The following is a 15,609-nucleotide window of genomic DNA, read 5'->3' on the forward strand; positions in this document are numbered from 1 at the left end:
ACAAAAATACATCAGTTTAATACCAGCCATGAATTTCTTTACCTACAATTTACCATTTATTATTTATACTTATTTGAAATTTATTAATCTTATTTTAGCTAAATGTTATAGTCATTACGAGAAATTGTTTTTTAAAATACTGCACGATGACCATGAAGGTCAAGATTTTAGACAGTAAAAAAAAAAAAAAATGCATATACACATCAACTTATCAACGCAATTTAACTATTAAACCATATATATTGTTTTCACAGTGTATATTTATATGACAAACTAGACTGTCAATGATAATCATTCATGACTAATGTACATAGTGACACCTAATGGTAATAGAAAGAACAGAATACTGAACAAAATGGTTTTATTTTTATTGTCGTGTATATATATATATATATATATATATATATATATATATGTGTGTGTGTATGTGTGTGGGTATGTGTACATGACATTAAGGCTGTAGTTATATTTCAAGTATTAACTTTGTTTATCGAATTGTTTTATAAAATTTATATTTAATTTCCAATCATAGAAATGTCAGGGAAAATGGCACTCTTGCTTGCATGATATTGCTTAACTATATAAAAGGGTTAATTTCTGACTTTGATACACTGTTATATGTGCACTTTATGCCCTTATGGTTATACAACATAGTATCATAAAAACCATGTTTGCACCAATTTATGGATAAAATGTCATATTCATTTTCAATTTATGTTGGTGAAAATGGCAAAATAACTAACTGAAGTTCCTACTAACAAATATACAGTTTATACAAACATTAACATCTTTATTTAACATTTTTTAATCAGTCAGCTTTAAAATGATCAAGAGGTTATAATGCAATAACAACATTTTTGTCCGCAATAGAAAACACCTTGCGTGCACAAATGTTTCTAAACATATCAAATATCAACCAACAAGTGCAAATTCATGATTAATTTAATATTGGTGCAAAAAGTGATTCAAGGTAAATACTTAAACAACCACATGAACAATCACAACATAAACACTGTATTGATGGTGCAAACCCCATTAAGAAAATTGACCATTTCTGAAACCTAGATCATGCCAACTACATGGATAAAATGACAAAAAGTTGAACTCCTCCTGAACTTAATTGAAGGGTTTGACGATTTTCATGGAAATATAGTTCTGAAAAAAACAGAAAATGAATTAGCATTGTAGACATTACATCTCAAGTGTAAATTCCCAACAGGACTGATAAAGTGTGTCCTTACCGGTAATGAAAACAACAAGATCCCAATGAATAACAGCACTAAGATTAGCACAACCAGGCCAATGATCACCCACTTAAATCTTCGCCACACTATGAACTTGCACGTCTTGCATGGATTTGAGAACCAAAAGAATGACATTTCAGGTCGCCTGAGAAGTTGAAAAGAGAAACAAATCTTGTGATGACCTTCTATTCACACACAGAACAGGAGAAACACAAAAGGAAGAAATCAATTACTTGGGAGGATCCAGTTTTGGATTCATATTTGGTTCATCTCTGCCTTTTCCAGCAGGTCTCTCATCCGCTTCCTTCTCATTCACAATCTCCAAAGTCAACTCAACCTTTCCCTGAAACCAACATTTAAAGTAACCCCAATTAGGAAAATGACATTAACATCCCATTTTACCAAAATATCACATATTTGCAAGTGACAAGTATTTAATGTAGAGAAGGTTTGATTATATCCATTTGACTTAATAATGAATAGTCATTCTGCAATAAAGAAATACAGTGTGTTAACTGTTCTTACACCGAGTTCCCTCTTGCCGTCTTTATCCATGTAGCACGGCCACCATCCTCTAACTGACTTCTGGTCAAAGAGAGACTTCAGTTGGTCTGACTTTCCAGGTGTGGTTCCATCAGGGATCATGCTAAGGCTACATTTCTTCGGTGTTTTGGAAGGGATGATGAGGTGGTGCAGATCAAGTTCAACAGCACCTGAGAGCAATATACGTGAGATTAATACACAAACCCCATAATATGACAACGCCAAAATTTCCAAGATCTGCATACACAGGTCTCACCCAGGTAATCATCCAGAGAGAATTTGTCATTATCCCAAATTTGAACAATAAGCTTGGGTGGGATTCTAAACTCGGATTTGTCAAGGCTCCAGAAATGTTCCTTTTTAACAGAAAAGGATGAATATTTTAATACTGCCAAGTGCTCTTCATAATACATGAAACGCATCCAAACTGCATTACCTTTTTAGATACAAGACACAGCTGCTCTGTAGGCAAGTATTCAAATCCGAAGACAAATCTCCAGTTGAAATTCCCATCGCCATCCAAAGATCGGTAATGGACGTCTGTTTTTTGCTTATCTTCTTCCATACCTGGCATCCAACTAATCAAAGGCATAAACGCATGAATTACAACACATATTACTTGTAAAACACATTAAGGGAAGACTCCAAAGGGGAACAGTGTAAAAATCGAACTAATCAATCAGGGAAATGTGGTGATATCTATTATGAATTACAGGTTTTATGAAATGTTATTTAAATACGCAAATTATTGAAATATGGACCAGAAATCTGAGACATATAAATGAGGCAGATGAAATAAACTCCTCTGTAAAAACCTTCAGAATACAGATGGAAATAAAACTGTAGAGTTTGGGTGTAAGTGCTAATGAAGGGGAGATTTCTGGCTCAGTCCCTGAGAAACATTTTGAGAAAGTGGCCTTCACTATATGTACTGTTATTTAAATCTACAGATGCAAAGAGATTTGGGTTGCCAGGTTTTCACAACAAAACCCACCCAACTGCTACTCAAAACTAGCCCAATCACATTTGTAAAATTTGCATTTTAGGGGCTAAATATCATGTAATTGGGGTAACTCCAACCCATGGACATGAAAAATGACCTGCGGCAACAGTGTTAAAGTAGCCCAACACTGAAAGAGATTTTTTTTTTTTAAAGTGTGATAAATATTTAAATATATATTTGGTTGTTTTCCTGCCACTAGCCTGAAAAAAGACATGTTATGGAAGCAAAAAAACACAATCTCAATGGTTTTGTCTTAACAGACTTAAATCTTTTACATACCCCTTTACATAGATGTCACTCATATTTTCACCAGTAATGCTGGTGTCATCCAAAACTACTTCAGTCGTGTTCCAAACAATGACGCGCAGAAAATACCTTATAGAAAGAATGAACACGAGTCAACTGCCGATCAACACAAAAGCATAACCAAAATCACCAATTTCTTCTCACTTTTTTGCTTTGCGTGGAGATATGTCAAAAGGAGGTCCAGGAGGCCCAAGACTTTTTGGGAAAATGTCTACCCACATCTGCAGTTTTCCCTATAAAACAAAGACTAGTCAATAACGCAGATAAAGCAGTATTTTGGGTTCTGTATGGTATATCACAGGAAGAACTGGCCTGTGAATAGCCTCACACCTGTGGGAGAGTCGGTTGGAAGCTACTGTAAAGAGTTCTGCTTTCAACATGCTCCGGAACCAGGCCTTGAGTTCTCAGGACATGCAGAGCGATCCGTTCACTTGGAGGACCCAGGTGTTCGTGAATTTCCTTGTTTGCTTCTAAAATGCATACATATACATGTATACTAGACAACTTAACTAAACGGTTCAAACAGCTTTTAAAAAGTTTGACCTTAAGACAACAGATTTTAGTAGTTTTATAGGACATGTGTGACCCTGGACCAGTCTTAAGTCGCTGGGCTATATTTTCAGAAATAGCCAAAAAAACAACATAAGGGTCAAAATTATCGATTTTTCTTTTATGCCAAAAACCATTACGATATTAAGTAAAGATCATGTTTCATGAAGATATTTAGTAAATTACCTACCGTAAATATATCAAAACTTAATTTTTGATTGGTAATATGCATGGCTAAGAATTCATTTAGCTATCTTTAAAGGTGATTTTCTCAGTATTTAGATTTTTTTGCACCCTCAGATTCCAGATTTTCAAATAGTTGTATCTCGGCCATATATCGTCCTATGCTAACAAACCATACACCAATGATCTCCATAGCAATATGAATGGGTTTGAGGTCTAGGGTCACATATACAGTTGCTATAGAACAACTGTCCATTCAATCAATTCGACAAGACATATGAAGATATGTGAATCCGGTCTTAACACAGTTTGGAGTATATACCCCAATACAACAATGACTTTCAAAAAAACAAAAAGCTCTAAAAATTACCAAAGTCAGAGAGGCAGTACAATCGGCCACCAAAGGATAACGTGTTTCCATTGTCTTCACTCCTGGGTGGACTCAATCCTTTCCATCGGGCAAGCTGTCCAAGAACCTTAGATGGACTGAGCTGATCGCGCCACTGGTTTGGTCCAGAGCTATTTAATGAATAAAACCATGAATCAACCAATGCTGTTGTCCTCAAAGAAAATACGTTTGCATTAAAGTGTATGGTTCTCACATGCAGTATGTCTGGGGTAAACCACAGTAGGAACCAAAGCGAGAAAGAAGACGGTTCTCCAAGTCAATCACTGTTTCCCCAACTTTCTCATCACGGCTGAGCAAATCAAAGTCATAGACTGCAATTTTCAGGTCTTTGTCTTGTGGGAGGAAGCATGTCAGTTCAAACATTCTGTTGAGAGATAAAACATTTTTTAGTTCAAAGTCTTCTTTAACTGTCTGAATACAAGATAAACTCTCAATAGATCTATGACATTACCTTCCAAACACTGGGTTAAGTGTGTATGGTATATAGTTGTCCCTGTCATCAAAAGACTTTTTCCCCAAAGAGATTTTGATATATGGGTCACACTGAAAAAAGAAAAGGAGCTTTGCCATTTCATTTAACTAAAAAGAAATTCAACACACCCAAATATTAATCATGAGCTTTCTGAAATGCTGAATGAAAGAAAGTAGTACTTTGCTATTGTTGTCTTTGGGTTGCAGGTCGATGGCTTGAGCCACATAGATTCGGACCACACACTCCTGAGAGACACTGTCGGGCAGCTCTCTGAACTGTTGTGGCGGAGGGGGCACCCCTGGGTCATCTGGCAGTGGGTACACCTTAAAGGAGCCCTGAAATCAATCAAATAAACAAAATCATTTAGAAACGTAAGGTGCGACTTAATCAGCATTACATTTATTCTTAAAGCGAATTAATAAGCCATCTTGCCTTGAATTCTCCAACTACATCGGGGTCATCATCATCACTTTCATTTTTACCACGTTGCAATTTGAAGGTGCTGCAGAAATCATTAAGACCCATGAACTCTTTTACACTTTCAAGCTCATGGTCATATACCTATGAAAACCAGCAGAAGAGAACCTCACTACAAATACTAAACCATACAACAAATCTTTGTGGATTCAAATTCATCAATATGAAAAACATGCGAATAAGTAAAATAAGTGAACGCTCACCCAACAATATAATTTGTCATTATTTACCCAAGTACAAATGGTTCCAAACAACTGAATATTGCACTGGTAGTTTTTGCATGCAATAACAATAAAGAACTGAAGCTTTCAAGCTTAAAAAAAAGCACAATGACAGGAGTTCTCGCTGTGTGTGTCTATATATATATATATATATATATATATATATATATATATATATATATATATATATATATATATATATATATATATATATATATATATATATAGAGAGAGAGAGAGAGAGAGAGAGAGAGAGAGAGAGAGAGAGAGAGAGAGAGAGAGAGAGAGAGAGAGAGAGAGAGAGAGAGAGAGAGAGAGAGAGAGAGAGAGAGAGAGAGAGAGAGAGAGAGAGAGAGAGAGAGAGAGAGATAGACACACACACACAAACATTTTATATATATATATATATATATATATATATATATATATATATATAAATAAATGAATAAGAGTAAGCATCACATTGGGTGAGCAATTGTTTTATGTAGCAACATTACAATGTATATTTCTAAATTTAAGGTATTTATTAATTGAATAAATAAATAAATATGTATATCTGCAATGTTATCATGCAGTTTAGACAGAATTCACACCTCCAATGTGTCATAACCTTTGTCAAGGTATGGGCGGCATTTCTCACGCTCTCCAACAGAAGCATAAAACTTACTCCACCAATCAACAGTCTCTTTCTCCTGCAAAGCGGTGACAAAATGGTTAGTTTCATCCTTGTGAAAGAGCTAAAATACAGGTATGATGATAAATTACTTAAAACCAAAGCTTAAGTGGAAAGTGTGTAGAATATTACCACTGAACTCACCTTCTCACGCTGTTGAAACCAGGAACGGCACACATTGAACACACGCACACAAAAAAGATAATTCATTAAAAACTGGTGTAAAGGAGTATTGTTAGGCTTGAAAAATCTTTTAAATCTCATATTTGACCATTTTCAGCTTTATATTATTAGTATAACAGACCCAGTCATCATTAAAAGACGTTAAATTATCTAAATCTATGTAAAAAGGAACCTAACATTTCTATTAGCATTTCAGTTTCTGAATGTAAATTTAATACACACACAAAAAAAAACTGATAAAAATGTATACATTAAATTTACATGATCCTTTTCTCCATGAATAAATGTACACACAAGGGAGGTAACTTTAATTTAATTAAAAGTTAGTATGATTCTTCAGAGCAAGTCAGCTGTACAAATCATCATAATGTGAAATGAGATTTATAATTTTGATTGGATACTCCCACAGTTTAACCCATTTGTGATGTCAGAAAGTGAAGATTTACTTAAATCAGACACAATGTGGGCTACAGACTAAATATTGGCATTCAGTATATATATATGAAGGTGACTAGCAGTGGCCATATTGTCAACAGCAGCTGAGATGCCATACAAATACTGAAATTTACAAAGTTACAAATAGCAGCAAATTCATACAGATGTGAGACGCAAGTTCCTAAATCTTTAAAATCAAGCGACTTGGTAGCAGTACCTGGGCTTCTAGAAGAAGCTGTCTGCTGTCATCTATGTTTACATGGAGGTCTCTAGGAGAAGCTGCCATGAAAGCCACTGCAGGAAGAGGGAGAATTTAAGAATGCCAATAATAAATACTCTTTTAAACTTGTATTTTGCAAATTTTCTGTACACAAGAATCAACAGTGTTAAGGTGACTATACTATGGGGAAGCATTGGCCTAATGGTTAGAGAGTCGGATTCGCAATCAAAGGGTTGTGAGTTCGAGTCTCTGGCCGGCAGGAATTGTGGGTGGAGGGAGTGCATGTACAGTTCTCTCTCCACCTTCAATACCACGACTTAGGTGCCCTTGAGCAAAGCACCGAACCACCAACTATTCCCCGGGCGCCGCAGCATAAATGGCTGCCAGGTGTGTGTTCGTTCACTGCTGTGTGTGTGTGCACTTTGGATGGCTTAAAAGCAGAGCACGAATTCTGAGTATGGGTCACCATACTTGGCCGTATGTCATGTCCCTTTTTATTTTTCACGGTTAAATATTTTGGGTCAGATTTAGAAACGTAAGGTGCGACTTAAGTACAGAGACAACATTTCATTTCCATAATGACCAGCGCAATCTACCAAGTGCAGCACAAATTAGCGTAAGTGTTTACTTCTGGCATTCCAAATAAATTAATGTGGAAAAAATCCCCTCCCTTCCACCACGCTCTGTGGTGCCTCCTCCTAGCAACAACAAATGCAGCCATTCCAAGCACAAAATAGCTAAAGACATACTTTGTGCATTAAATAATGGAGCAATTTGATGAGCGCAAATGTTAGCAAATCATGCTGCGGGATTCATTTCAATACTCGCCTCACATAAATTTTGCATATAAAAAAATGCATATTCAATAAGGTGAAGTGCAAAAATAACGGTTCACGCTGATTCCTCACTGTGGTTGTTTAGTGAATCCTGACAGTACTATTTTAACATTAAAAGATGGTGTGTGCTGGTGGAGCAAGATGTTAGTAAAACTGGAACTTAGAGGGATGTAAAAAATGTGTATGCAAATGCAAAATAAAGAGATCAGCCACTATCTAGCATGCAATTACAAAAATATGAAGTTTACAAAATACAAAATATATAGTGCACCTAAGGCTGAATTTATCTTTAAAACAAAGTCTGAATATAATTAATTGTCAAAGTTTAACAGTTAAAATGTTTACAACAAACTAAAAGCAGAATGTTTAGGGAATACCAATACACAATGTTGCCTTACACACACATACAACAGCGTTTTAGAGTCATGTTGAAAAAATTTACGAGATTAAAGTTGTCGAAACATTACGAGAATAAAGTCTAAATGTTTGAAGAATAGTCGTAATTGGCCTACTACGAAAATAAAGTTAAAATATTACGAATATAAAGTCAAAGTATTACGAGGATAAAGTCGAAATATTACAAGAAAAAAAGTTGAAATATTAACGAGAATAAAGTAGAAATATTTCATGAATAAAGTGAAAATAATATGAGAATACATTTTCACATAGCCTATTTACATTTTTCACAAAAAAAGAAAAAAAAAAAAAAGTTTAATTTAATGAAGGAATTGTTTCACATCAATACAGCAATCTGATCATTAAAAGAGCTTGAAAACACATTATTGTTTAGACCCAGAATTTGTTTTGCTATAAAACTGATTTTGAAAGCTGAGGCATTAAAAGTAGGTCTAGCAAAAGCACGTATCTTATTACTATTGTGTGACTGGCACACTACAAATAACAAATGCAATGGAAGATATGAAATGTTATTTCCAATCATACTGTCCCTGCGAGTATGCCACAAGGTATGATTTCTGCTAATAATCCCACATATATTTGTAGTGCATTTTAAAAAAGCGTTAAATAAGAGAGCTACAGAGCCCCCCGAAGGAATGTCGATTGGGTGTGTGTGCTGATGTTGAAAAAAAAAAAAAAAAAAATGTGTTCCTGTTCAGTCTGTTAATAAAAATCATATTCTCGGACACGACAATATTCAAATCAATCCAGGTGGCCTGCAACTTCTCCCGGTGCTCTCAATCCAGGACATTTACATGCGCAATAAAGGCCTGCTCTGAAAATAATATAACTTTAATTTATACTATTTAAATCCTCAAAACATTTCGACTTATATTCTCGTAATCGTATAATATTTTTTTTCCCAAAGTGCCACTAAAACGCCGTCATACACACAGACATTGGTTTGCCAAAAAAATAAATAAATAAGGGAATTTACTTTTTGAAGACATGGCCACTTCTGCAACTGTGGCATAAGGGTCACATCGAAACTCTTCCAGGGAATTGATGGTGCATTGCCCCACCACAGGTTTCCGTCCAAAGGGTCTGTGGTCAATGACTTTCAGCACTATAGGAGGAGAATACATCTCTTCTCTGGGTAGAAGCTAAAGACAGAAAACAAGATGCTGAATACATATAGCCTATGACCTCAGAAAAACAGTTTGGACCATATTTAAATATGAATGTCATTGCATTTGACAGCAAAATAGCAATGAAGCAGCATTTATTTTAAAGCATGATTGCACATTTTCTCTACAGGTAGATGCTCACCACTTTTAATAAGAAGACATTCCCTGGAAAATTAGGGCACTTCTTCAGGTTTTTTATAACAGCTGTCTCAACTCTCTCTCCTCCACACTCCACCACCAGACTGGGTGACGTCACAGGAGCCAACCGATACATCTTCATGTTACGCAATCCCCATGCTAGAACCTGCATCCAACAAAACAACAAATTTCAAAAACACTAATACTTTTTTATATGGAGCTTTTCTGCACAACTTTTCTTTACTACACTACATTTATGACTTCCTATAGTTAATTCCTAAGGTTGTGTGCGTCTCATTTCAATAAATTGTCTTTTTGGAGTAGACAAAGTTTTAATAGTCCATAGTCTCAAAAGAATCAAAAGTCCAAACAATGAGACAAAATAGTTGAAACTGACCTCTACGGCAGTGAGTTGCACCACAGGTCGCACCCCTTGAGGAACCATATAGAGTTTCTCTCCTCGTTTGGGAGGAATAAGGGGAAGTTCAGTGTCATTTCCCTAGAGTAGGCAACATAAGATTAATTCGAATGAATCACAAAGCAGCCATAAATGTGGTTAAATAGACTTAAATTCCATTAAGAAGCATACCTTGGCCTTCAGAATGAGCTCTGCAGCCACCAGAATCTCCCCAGCCAGAGCATTTTTGTGTGTTACAGGCTCCCAGAGGAGTTTAGGAGATGCATCCATGCCTGAAGTCAACTTCACCATAGGTACACATGTACTTCTGCCAAGCATTTCATCTTTACCCTACCAGGAATGACAAAACAAATCATTCATGCTGTGTGGACACTTGCACTTAAACAGTAGTTAGTATTTGTCTGGTGTATCTGTAAACTAAAAATAACTGTTTATATGCCGTATGTTCTTTATTGGATATTTTTTTATTAGTTCTAGTTTCCTTACATTTAATATGCATCCTGATACAACCTGGAAAGCTTTTGCCTCAAACTCCTAATTTGCTGCTTCTAATAGTAAGTTAGGTTTAGAGGATATAAAATAGTCATGCAGACTAAGGAATTTAAACATGTTTTTCTAAGTACTAATAAACCGCCAATTTGCTAGAAATATGCATGCAAATTAACAACTAGTTAAATTAAATTCAAGCATTTAGCAGACTAAAAATGCATTTAGGCTAACATTTTTTACCTAACGTGTTCCCTGGGAATCGAACCCACAACCTTGCGCTGCTAATGCAATGCTCCATCACTTGAGAAACCGGAACACTATAGTTAAAAGTACAAAATTGGTCCTTAATCTTAAGTGTTGCCAAAAACAAATCCGACTAACCACTTGATCACTGTCAAAGATTTCCATAACCACAATCGGTGGATTCTGGACAATAGACTGGGGATCGCTACAGATTTCCACATTTTTAAAAATAAGAGTCTGATCCCATGTCGGGTTCAAGGTACTTCGGATTATCTCTGTTGTTTGGCTGTGATGCAAGAATGACACATGGACGTATGGATCTGCAAATTAAAACCAATATGATTTTAGTTATAATAAAAACTTTTACTAATAATTAAAATAAATATATATAGCAGTTTTGATTTCTGATAATACCCGAGAAGCTGTCTCGGTCCAAAGCAGTAAGGCTTCTGGCCTGGTAAACATAGACTCTCAAGTGGTACGTGTTGGATTCTGGCAGAAAAAGTTCAATAGCAATAAAATTGGACATTCTGAAAAAAAATAAATAAATAAATAAATTCTAAAATTTCTGTCCTAAACTCACGGTCAAATGTGCACGATACTGTTAGTGTGCTGGCTCCAAACTGCTTAATGGAAGTTTCTGCTTTAGTGCCTTTTTCATCACCCTTAGATTCAATGTCAACTCCCTGTCAAACAAACCAGCAGTGAAGAGGTCATTATATGGCTAACAAAAAACAGAATAAGTATATAAATAAAAATAAAAATTCAGCAGCTTTGATGCTAACCAGAGCTCCTTCCAGTTTGAAAATAGCCGAGGCTCCAATCTGACCAGAAGGTGTCATCTTCCTCCTCCAGCGCCGCCGACGGATCGTGTCAGATGATCGCTGCTTACTATGAAACTTCCAGCCAATGAGTGAGGAGTATTCCCATCCCTCTACATCACCAAAATCCTTCTTCTGCATGTCAAACAATCAGGAAATATGCATTATAAAAAGCACAATCTAACATACATTCCTAATTAACTTTGAAAAATCTTTTAAAATGCAGAATATACACTTGCATCAGCAGTTTTGGCTCCAGGAATCCTTTTGCGAGGTCGGATCATTCTTCTGCGACGATGAAAATGGTACATCTTCTCAGCTGCCACCCAGGATTTGGGCTTTTCATCAGGTGGAATAGTGAAGCCATATTCCCAACCTAAACTCACAAATACACAGCATTTAAAGCTGCAGTCCGTAACTTTTGGCACTCTAGCGGTTAATAAACCGAGTTCTTCTGTATGCACTCGGTTCTGTTTATGTCTATGAAGAATCAAGCAGGTACTGGGCAACACCACAGCGGTACCTATTCAGTCCGGTCTAAAATAGTCTGAATGCAAGATATGTTGATGCCGCATGAATGGCCAAGAGCAAATCTAGACCGGTGGAGCTGGAGGAGGTAGAGGGTTTTTGAAGAACTCTGATAGCACACTGCAGGTTTAGCTTACAGTTAACACACCAGACTATTTAAATGTTGAGTATGCAAGCTTATTGGTTGTAGAATCAGCAGAGGCCAATCAATTTGTGCCATCTTATGATTGCATGTAAATGACCTAACAGTCTGTCATCTAAAGTTTCATTCATCTTTAATGACATGAGTTTAAGGTGTAATGTGCTCTAGTGCGAATATGCCAAGTTTACTGTAAATAAAGTCTAGAAAATTAAGTGCCAGTCGGTTTCTTAAAGGGTTAGTTCGCCAAAAATGAAAATTATGTCATTATTAACTCACCTTTATGCTGTTCCAAACATGTAAGACCTCCTTTTATCTTCGAAACACAGTTTAAGAGATTTTAGATTTTGTCAGAGAGCTCTCAGTCCCTCCATTGAAGCTGTGTATACCGTATACTGTCCATGTCCAGAAAGGTAAGAAAAACATCATCAAAGTAGTCCATGTTACATCAGAGGGTCAGCTGGAATTTTTTGAAGCATCGGAAATACATTTGGTCCAAAAATAGCAAAAACAACGACTTTATTCAGCGTTGTCTTCTCTTCTGTGTCTGTCGTGAGAGAGAATTCTAATCAAAGCAGTCTGTATATCCGATTCATGAACGAATCATTCAGTTCACCAAATCGAACTGACTCGTTTTAAACGGTTCGCATCTCTAATACGCATTAATCCACAAATGACTTAAGATGTTAACTTTTTTTTAATGTGGCTGACACTCCCTCTGAGTTCAAACAAACCAATATCACGGAGTAATGCATGCACTCAAACAGTACACTGATTGAACTGCTGTGAAGATGAACACCGAGCCGAGCCAGATAACGAACAATAGACTGACTCGTTCACGAGTGAAGAACCGGTTTCATCGGTGTTCGGATCACCAGTAGTTCTTTCGGACAGTTCGATTCAATAAACCGGTTGAAGAGAACTGTTCACCGGTTCTTTTGCGCTCGACGTAATGGCATCATTTGCGATGATTGCCCTTGATTAAAGCCTTCGGTTTACCCGCGCTCATAACACCAGCACAGAATCAGTTCAGAATCAATCACCAAAAGAATCAGTTCAGTTCAGACGCTCTGTGTGTCGGTCTGCTTCACGCTGAATCACACATGAGCAGTATCATCAGCTCCTCGGTTCACGAATCGGACGCATCTGACAGAAATGGTTCTTGACTCGTGAATGAGTCAATGTTTTGTTCGTTATCTGGCTCGGCTCGGCGTTCATCTTCAGTTCTCTCTTCACAGCAGTTCAGTCAATGTACTGTTTGAGTACATGAATTACTCCGAGATATTGGTTTGTTTTAACTTAGAGGGCGTGTCAGCCACATTAAATTTAAAATATCTTAAACTGTGTTCCGAAGATAAAAGGGAGGTCTTACATGTTTGGAACAGCATAAGGGTGAGTTATTAATGACATAATTTTCATTTTTGGGTGAACTAACCCTTTAAATAAAGCTAATGCATGACTTCAGAAGACTTGAAATATTGCATGTCATATGGTCTCTACTTGGTGCAGTTACAGTGTTTTTTCCCCATATTTTAGAGGCCGTCTCTGGTCACTGTATATTTTCCTTTCATCATAAAGTGTAGTGAACATTCATGTATCTTTTCTGCTCTTACAGGTTTGGAATAACCGGTAGAAAAGTAAATTCTTTTTAAATTAAATGTTTTTTGAAAATTCTTTTAAAAGCAGCTCGGTTGTTAAGAACACATGGCAACATTTCTGGCTCACCCTTTTCATCAACAGCTCGGTTGCCATCAAAAGTCCAGTTATCCTCCCATTTCCAGCCAGGTGGGCATTCAATTTCTGTAGGGCTTTGAACCTTTTCTCCATTCTGTAAATAAAGGATAATGGAGAATAACACAGATACTATAAACCATTCTTTCTTGGTTTTATGAAGATGTAGACGTACTAGTGCAATAGAGGCTGTTTATATAGAAATCACAAATAAATGAACGAATGGCTTGATTAGACATCTGATATGAAGCAAAGGCTGAAAGGTGGGACTTTTACCACATCAGTGTAAGGCTCTGCCGCAAGCTTCCATTCTCCTCCTGGTAATCGAGTCTGGTTCTCATAGACCTCGTCCACGAAGACTGTGTGTCCTGCATCAGCCTCAGTCAGCAGACTACCCATCCACCCAAGAAAAACTATTTAATGACTAGACCGTAACTGTTTCTGAAGAATATGAGGTGGTCGTCAGAGAAAAATTTGCCACAGATCCCACCATTATTTAACATGACTAACACTGCAAATCTTTATGGTTGACCAGTTTTAAAAGAAATTAAAACATCTCTTCATAAAATGCAAATGTTTTTGATCATCTTAATTATCAATTTTTTATTATTTACATCTATTAGCTAGATTTGCATCAAATTATTATTATTCTTTTCTCCCCTTGACTGCTTCAACACTAACTGCGGTTACTGAAACCACGCCTTCTTTCTTTGCGTGAACATTTGGGTGGCATTACACAAATATTTCCACACAGTGATGTAGACATGTGGGGGCGTGTTAGAAATTCGCATCATAAAATTTCACTGTTTTTGAGCAGCATGGGTTACAAAGTCAAAGAATTGAATTAAAATTCATTCAATCCAATTAAATGAATACTGGTAACTGTCAGTTTATAAAATCTTACACATTTCATATATTTAAAAAAAAAATCTCAAATACTGAGAAAAAAATGGTCTTGCATCCCAGTGGTTTTGCTGTAGATCTTAAATGGTTTAAAATTTTACCAATAATAAAAAGGGGGTAAATATAGTAATAACATAGCTACACATGGCAACATTCAAAACGTTAGCATTTTTGAACAATCACTCACAGATACAATGTTTTAGTACTTTTTTTTTAAATTGTGAAAAATGTGAAAGATGTATATAATTGTTTAATGAGATAGGAGAGTTTAAAAATGTTCAATGCACTGAATTTTTGGTCTTTAGTATAACATTTAGTGCTGCTAGTTTGTTCAAATATCTACACCTAACTATGATAAACAAATATAATGATGCTTGGAAATGTGCCAACTGTTTCCAAATGTCTGTGTTGAGGGTAGCAAACAACTTACGTTTTCTCTGGATCAACACCCCAGTCACCTTCCCATTCCCAACCAACTGGGGGCAAAAAATACTCCTGCTTCAGCTTCACTTTGCCTGTGACATCAGAAAACCTGCTGCGATTCAGCAGACCAGTGGTGCCCCATTTCCCCAGAACCTGAGCCTGGTTCTCATACTGTGAGAGACAATGGTTTAAAATGAGCTTCTAACTTAAGACTGCTTCTCTTCAGACCCAAAAAATAAATCATATTTACCAATTCAGCAAATACACTGAAAATTCCCTCTGCAAAGTGATTGAACTTCTTCTCTTCTGTTGCCAGCCCAAGCCACATGTTCACACGTAACTGGACGGGAATCTTCAAACCTTTTTTGTTGTCCATGGGATACTGTTAGGAAACAGACATCATGGGTTACTTATGAAGCAAATTTTAAACATTAAATTT

The 15,609-nt window shown here is 36.4% G+C and overlaps 1 protein-coding gene across 1 annotated transcript in view; it reads right to left on the bottom strand.

Moving 5' to 3' along the window:
- Positions 1 to 769: 769 nt before the first annotated feature.
- LOC127969538 (myoferlin) overlaps positions 770 to 15,609 on the bottom strand; it is a 31,996-nt gene continuing 17,156 nt past the window's right edge. Inside the window, exons 25-55 of the mRNA XM_052571578.1 lie at positions 15,421 to 15,552; positions 15,178 to 15,341; positions 14,121 to 14,235; positions 13,839 to 13,941; positions 11,686 to 11,822; positions 11,411 to 11,581; positions 11,209 to 11,311; positions 11,040 to 11,117; positions 10,764 to 10,945; positions 10,065 to 10,223; positions 9,873 to 9,974; positions 9,480 to 9,641; positions 9,148 to 9,313; positions 6,916 to 6,992; positions 6,767 to 6,821; positions 6,225 to 6,235; positions 6,001 to 6,099; positions 5,142 to 5,270; positions 4,889 to 5,044; positions 4,689 to 4,780; positions 4,431 to 4,601; positions 4,199 to 4,347; positions 3,427 to 3,566; positions 3,241 to 3,329; positions 3,070 to 3,165; positions 2,224 to 2,365; positions 2,044 to 2,143; positions 1,770 to 1,957; positions 1,478 to 1,587; positions 1,242 to 1,389; positions 770 to 1,155 (exon numbers count right to left, since the gene is read on the bottom strand). Of these exons, the coding sequence (XP_052427538.1) occupies positions 1,117 to 1,155; positions 1,242 to 1,389; positions 1,478 to 1,587; positions 1,770 to 1,957; positions 2,044 to 2,143; positions 2,224 to 2,365; positions 3,070 to 3,165; positions 3,241 to 3,329; positions 3,427 to 3,566; positions 4,199 to 4,347; positions 4,431 to 4,601; positions 4,689 to 4,780; positions 4,889 to 5,044; positions 5,142 to 5,270; positions 6,001 to 6,099; positions 6,225 to 6,235; positions 6,767 to 6,821; positions 6,916 to 6,992; positions 9,148 to 9,313; positions 9,480 to 9,641; positions 9,873 to 9,974; positions 10,065 to 10,223; positions 10,764 to 10,945; positions 11,040 to 11,117; positions 11,209 to 11,311; positions 11,411 to 11,581; positions 11,686 to 11,822; positions 13,839 to 13,941; positions 14,121 to 14,235; positions 15,178 to 15,341; positions 15,421 to 15,552 (3,765 nt within the window). The 3' untranslated portion in view covers positions 770 to 1,116. The remainder of the gene's footprint in view (positions 1,156 to 1,241; positions 1,390 to 1,477; positions 1,588 to 1,769; positions 1,958 to 2,043; positions 2,144 to 2,223; positions 2,366 to 3,069; positions 3,166 to 3,240; positions 3,330 to 3,426; positions 3,567 to 4,198; positions 4,348 to 4,430; positions 4,602 to 4,688; positions 4,781 to 4,888; positions 5,045 to 5,141; positions 5,271 to 6,000; positions 6,100 to 6,224; positions 6,236 to 6,766; positions 6,822 to 6,915; positions 6,993 to 9,147; positions 9,314 to 9,479; positions 9,642 to 9,872; positions 9,975 to 10,064; positions 10,224 to 10,763; positions 10,946 to 11,039; positions 11,118 to 11,208; positions 11,312 to 11,410; positions 11,582 to 11,685; positions 11,823 to 13,838; positions 13,942 to 14,120; positions 14,236 to 15,177; positions 15,342 to 15,420; positions 15,553 to 15,609) is intronic.

Source organism: Carassius gibelio, chromosome B12 (genome assembly GCF_023724105.1).
Source record: "Carassius gibelio isolate Cgi1373 ecotype wild population from Czech Republic chromosome B12, carGib1.2-hapl.c, whole genome shotgun sequence".
Classification (NCBI taxonomy): Eukaryota; Metazoa; Chordata; class Actinopteri; order Cypriniformes; family Cyprinidae; genus Carassius; species Carassius gibelio.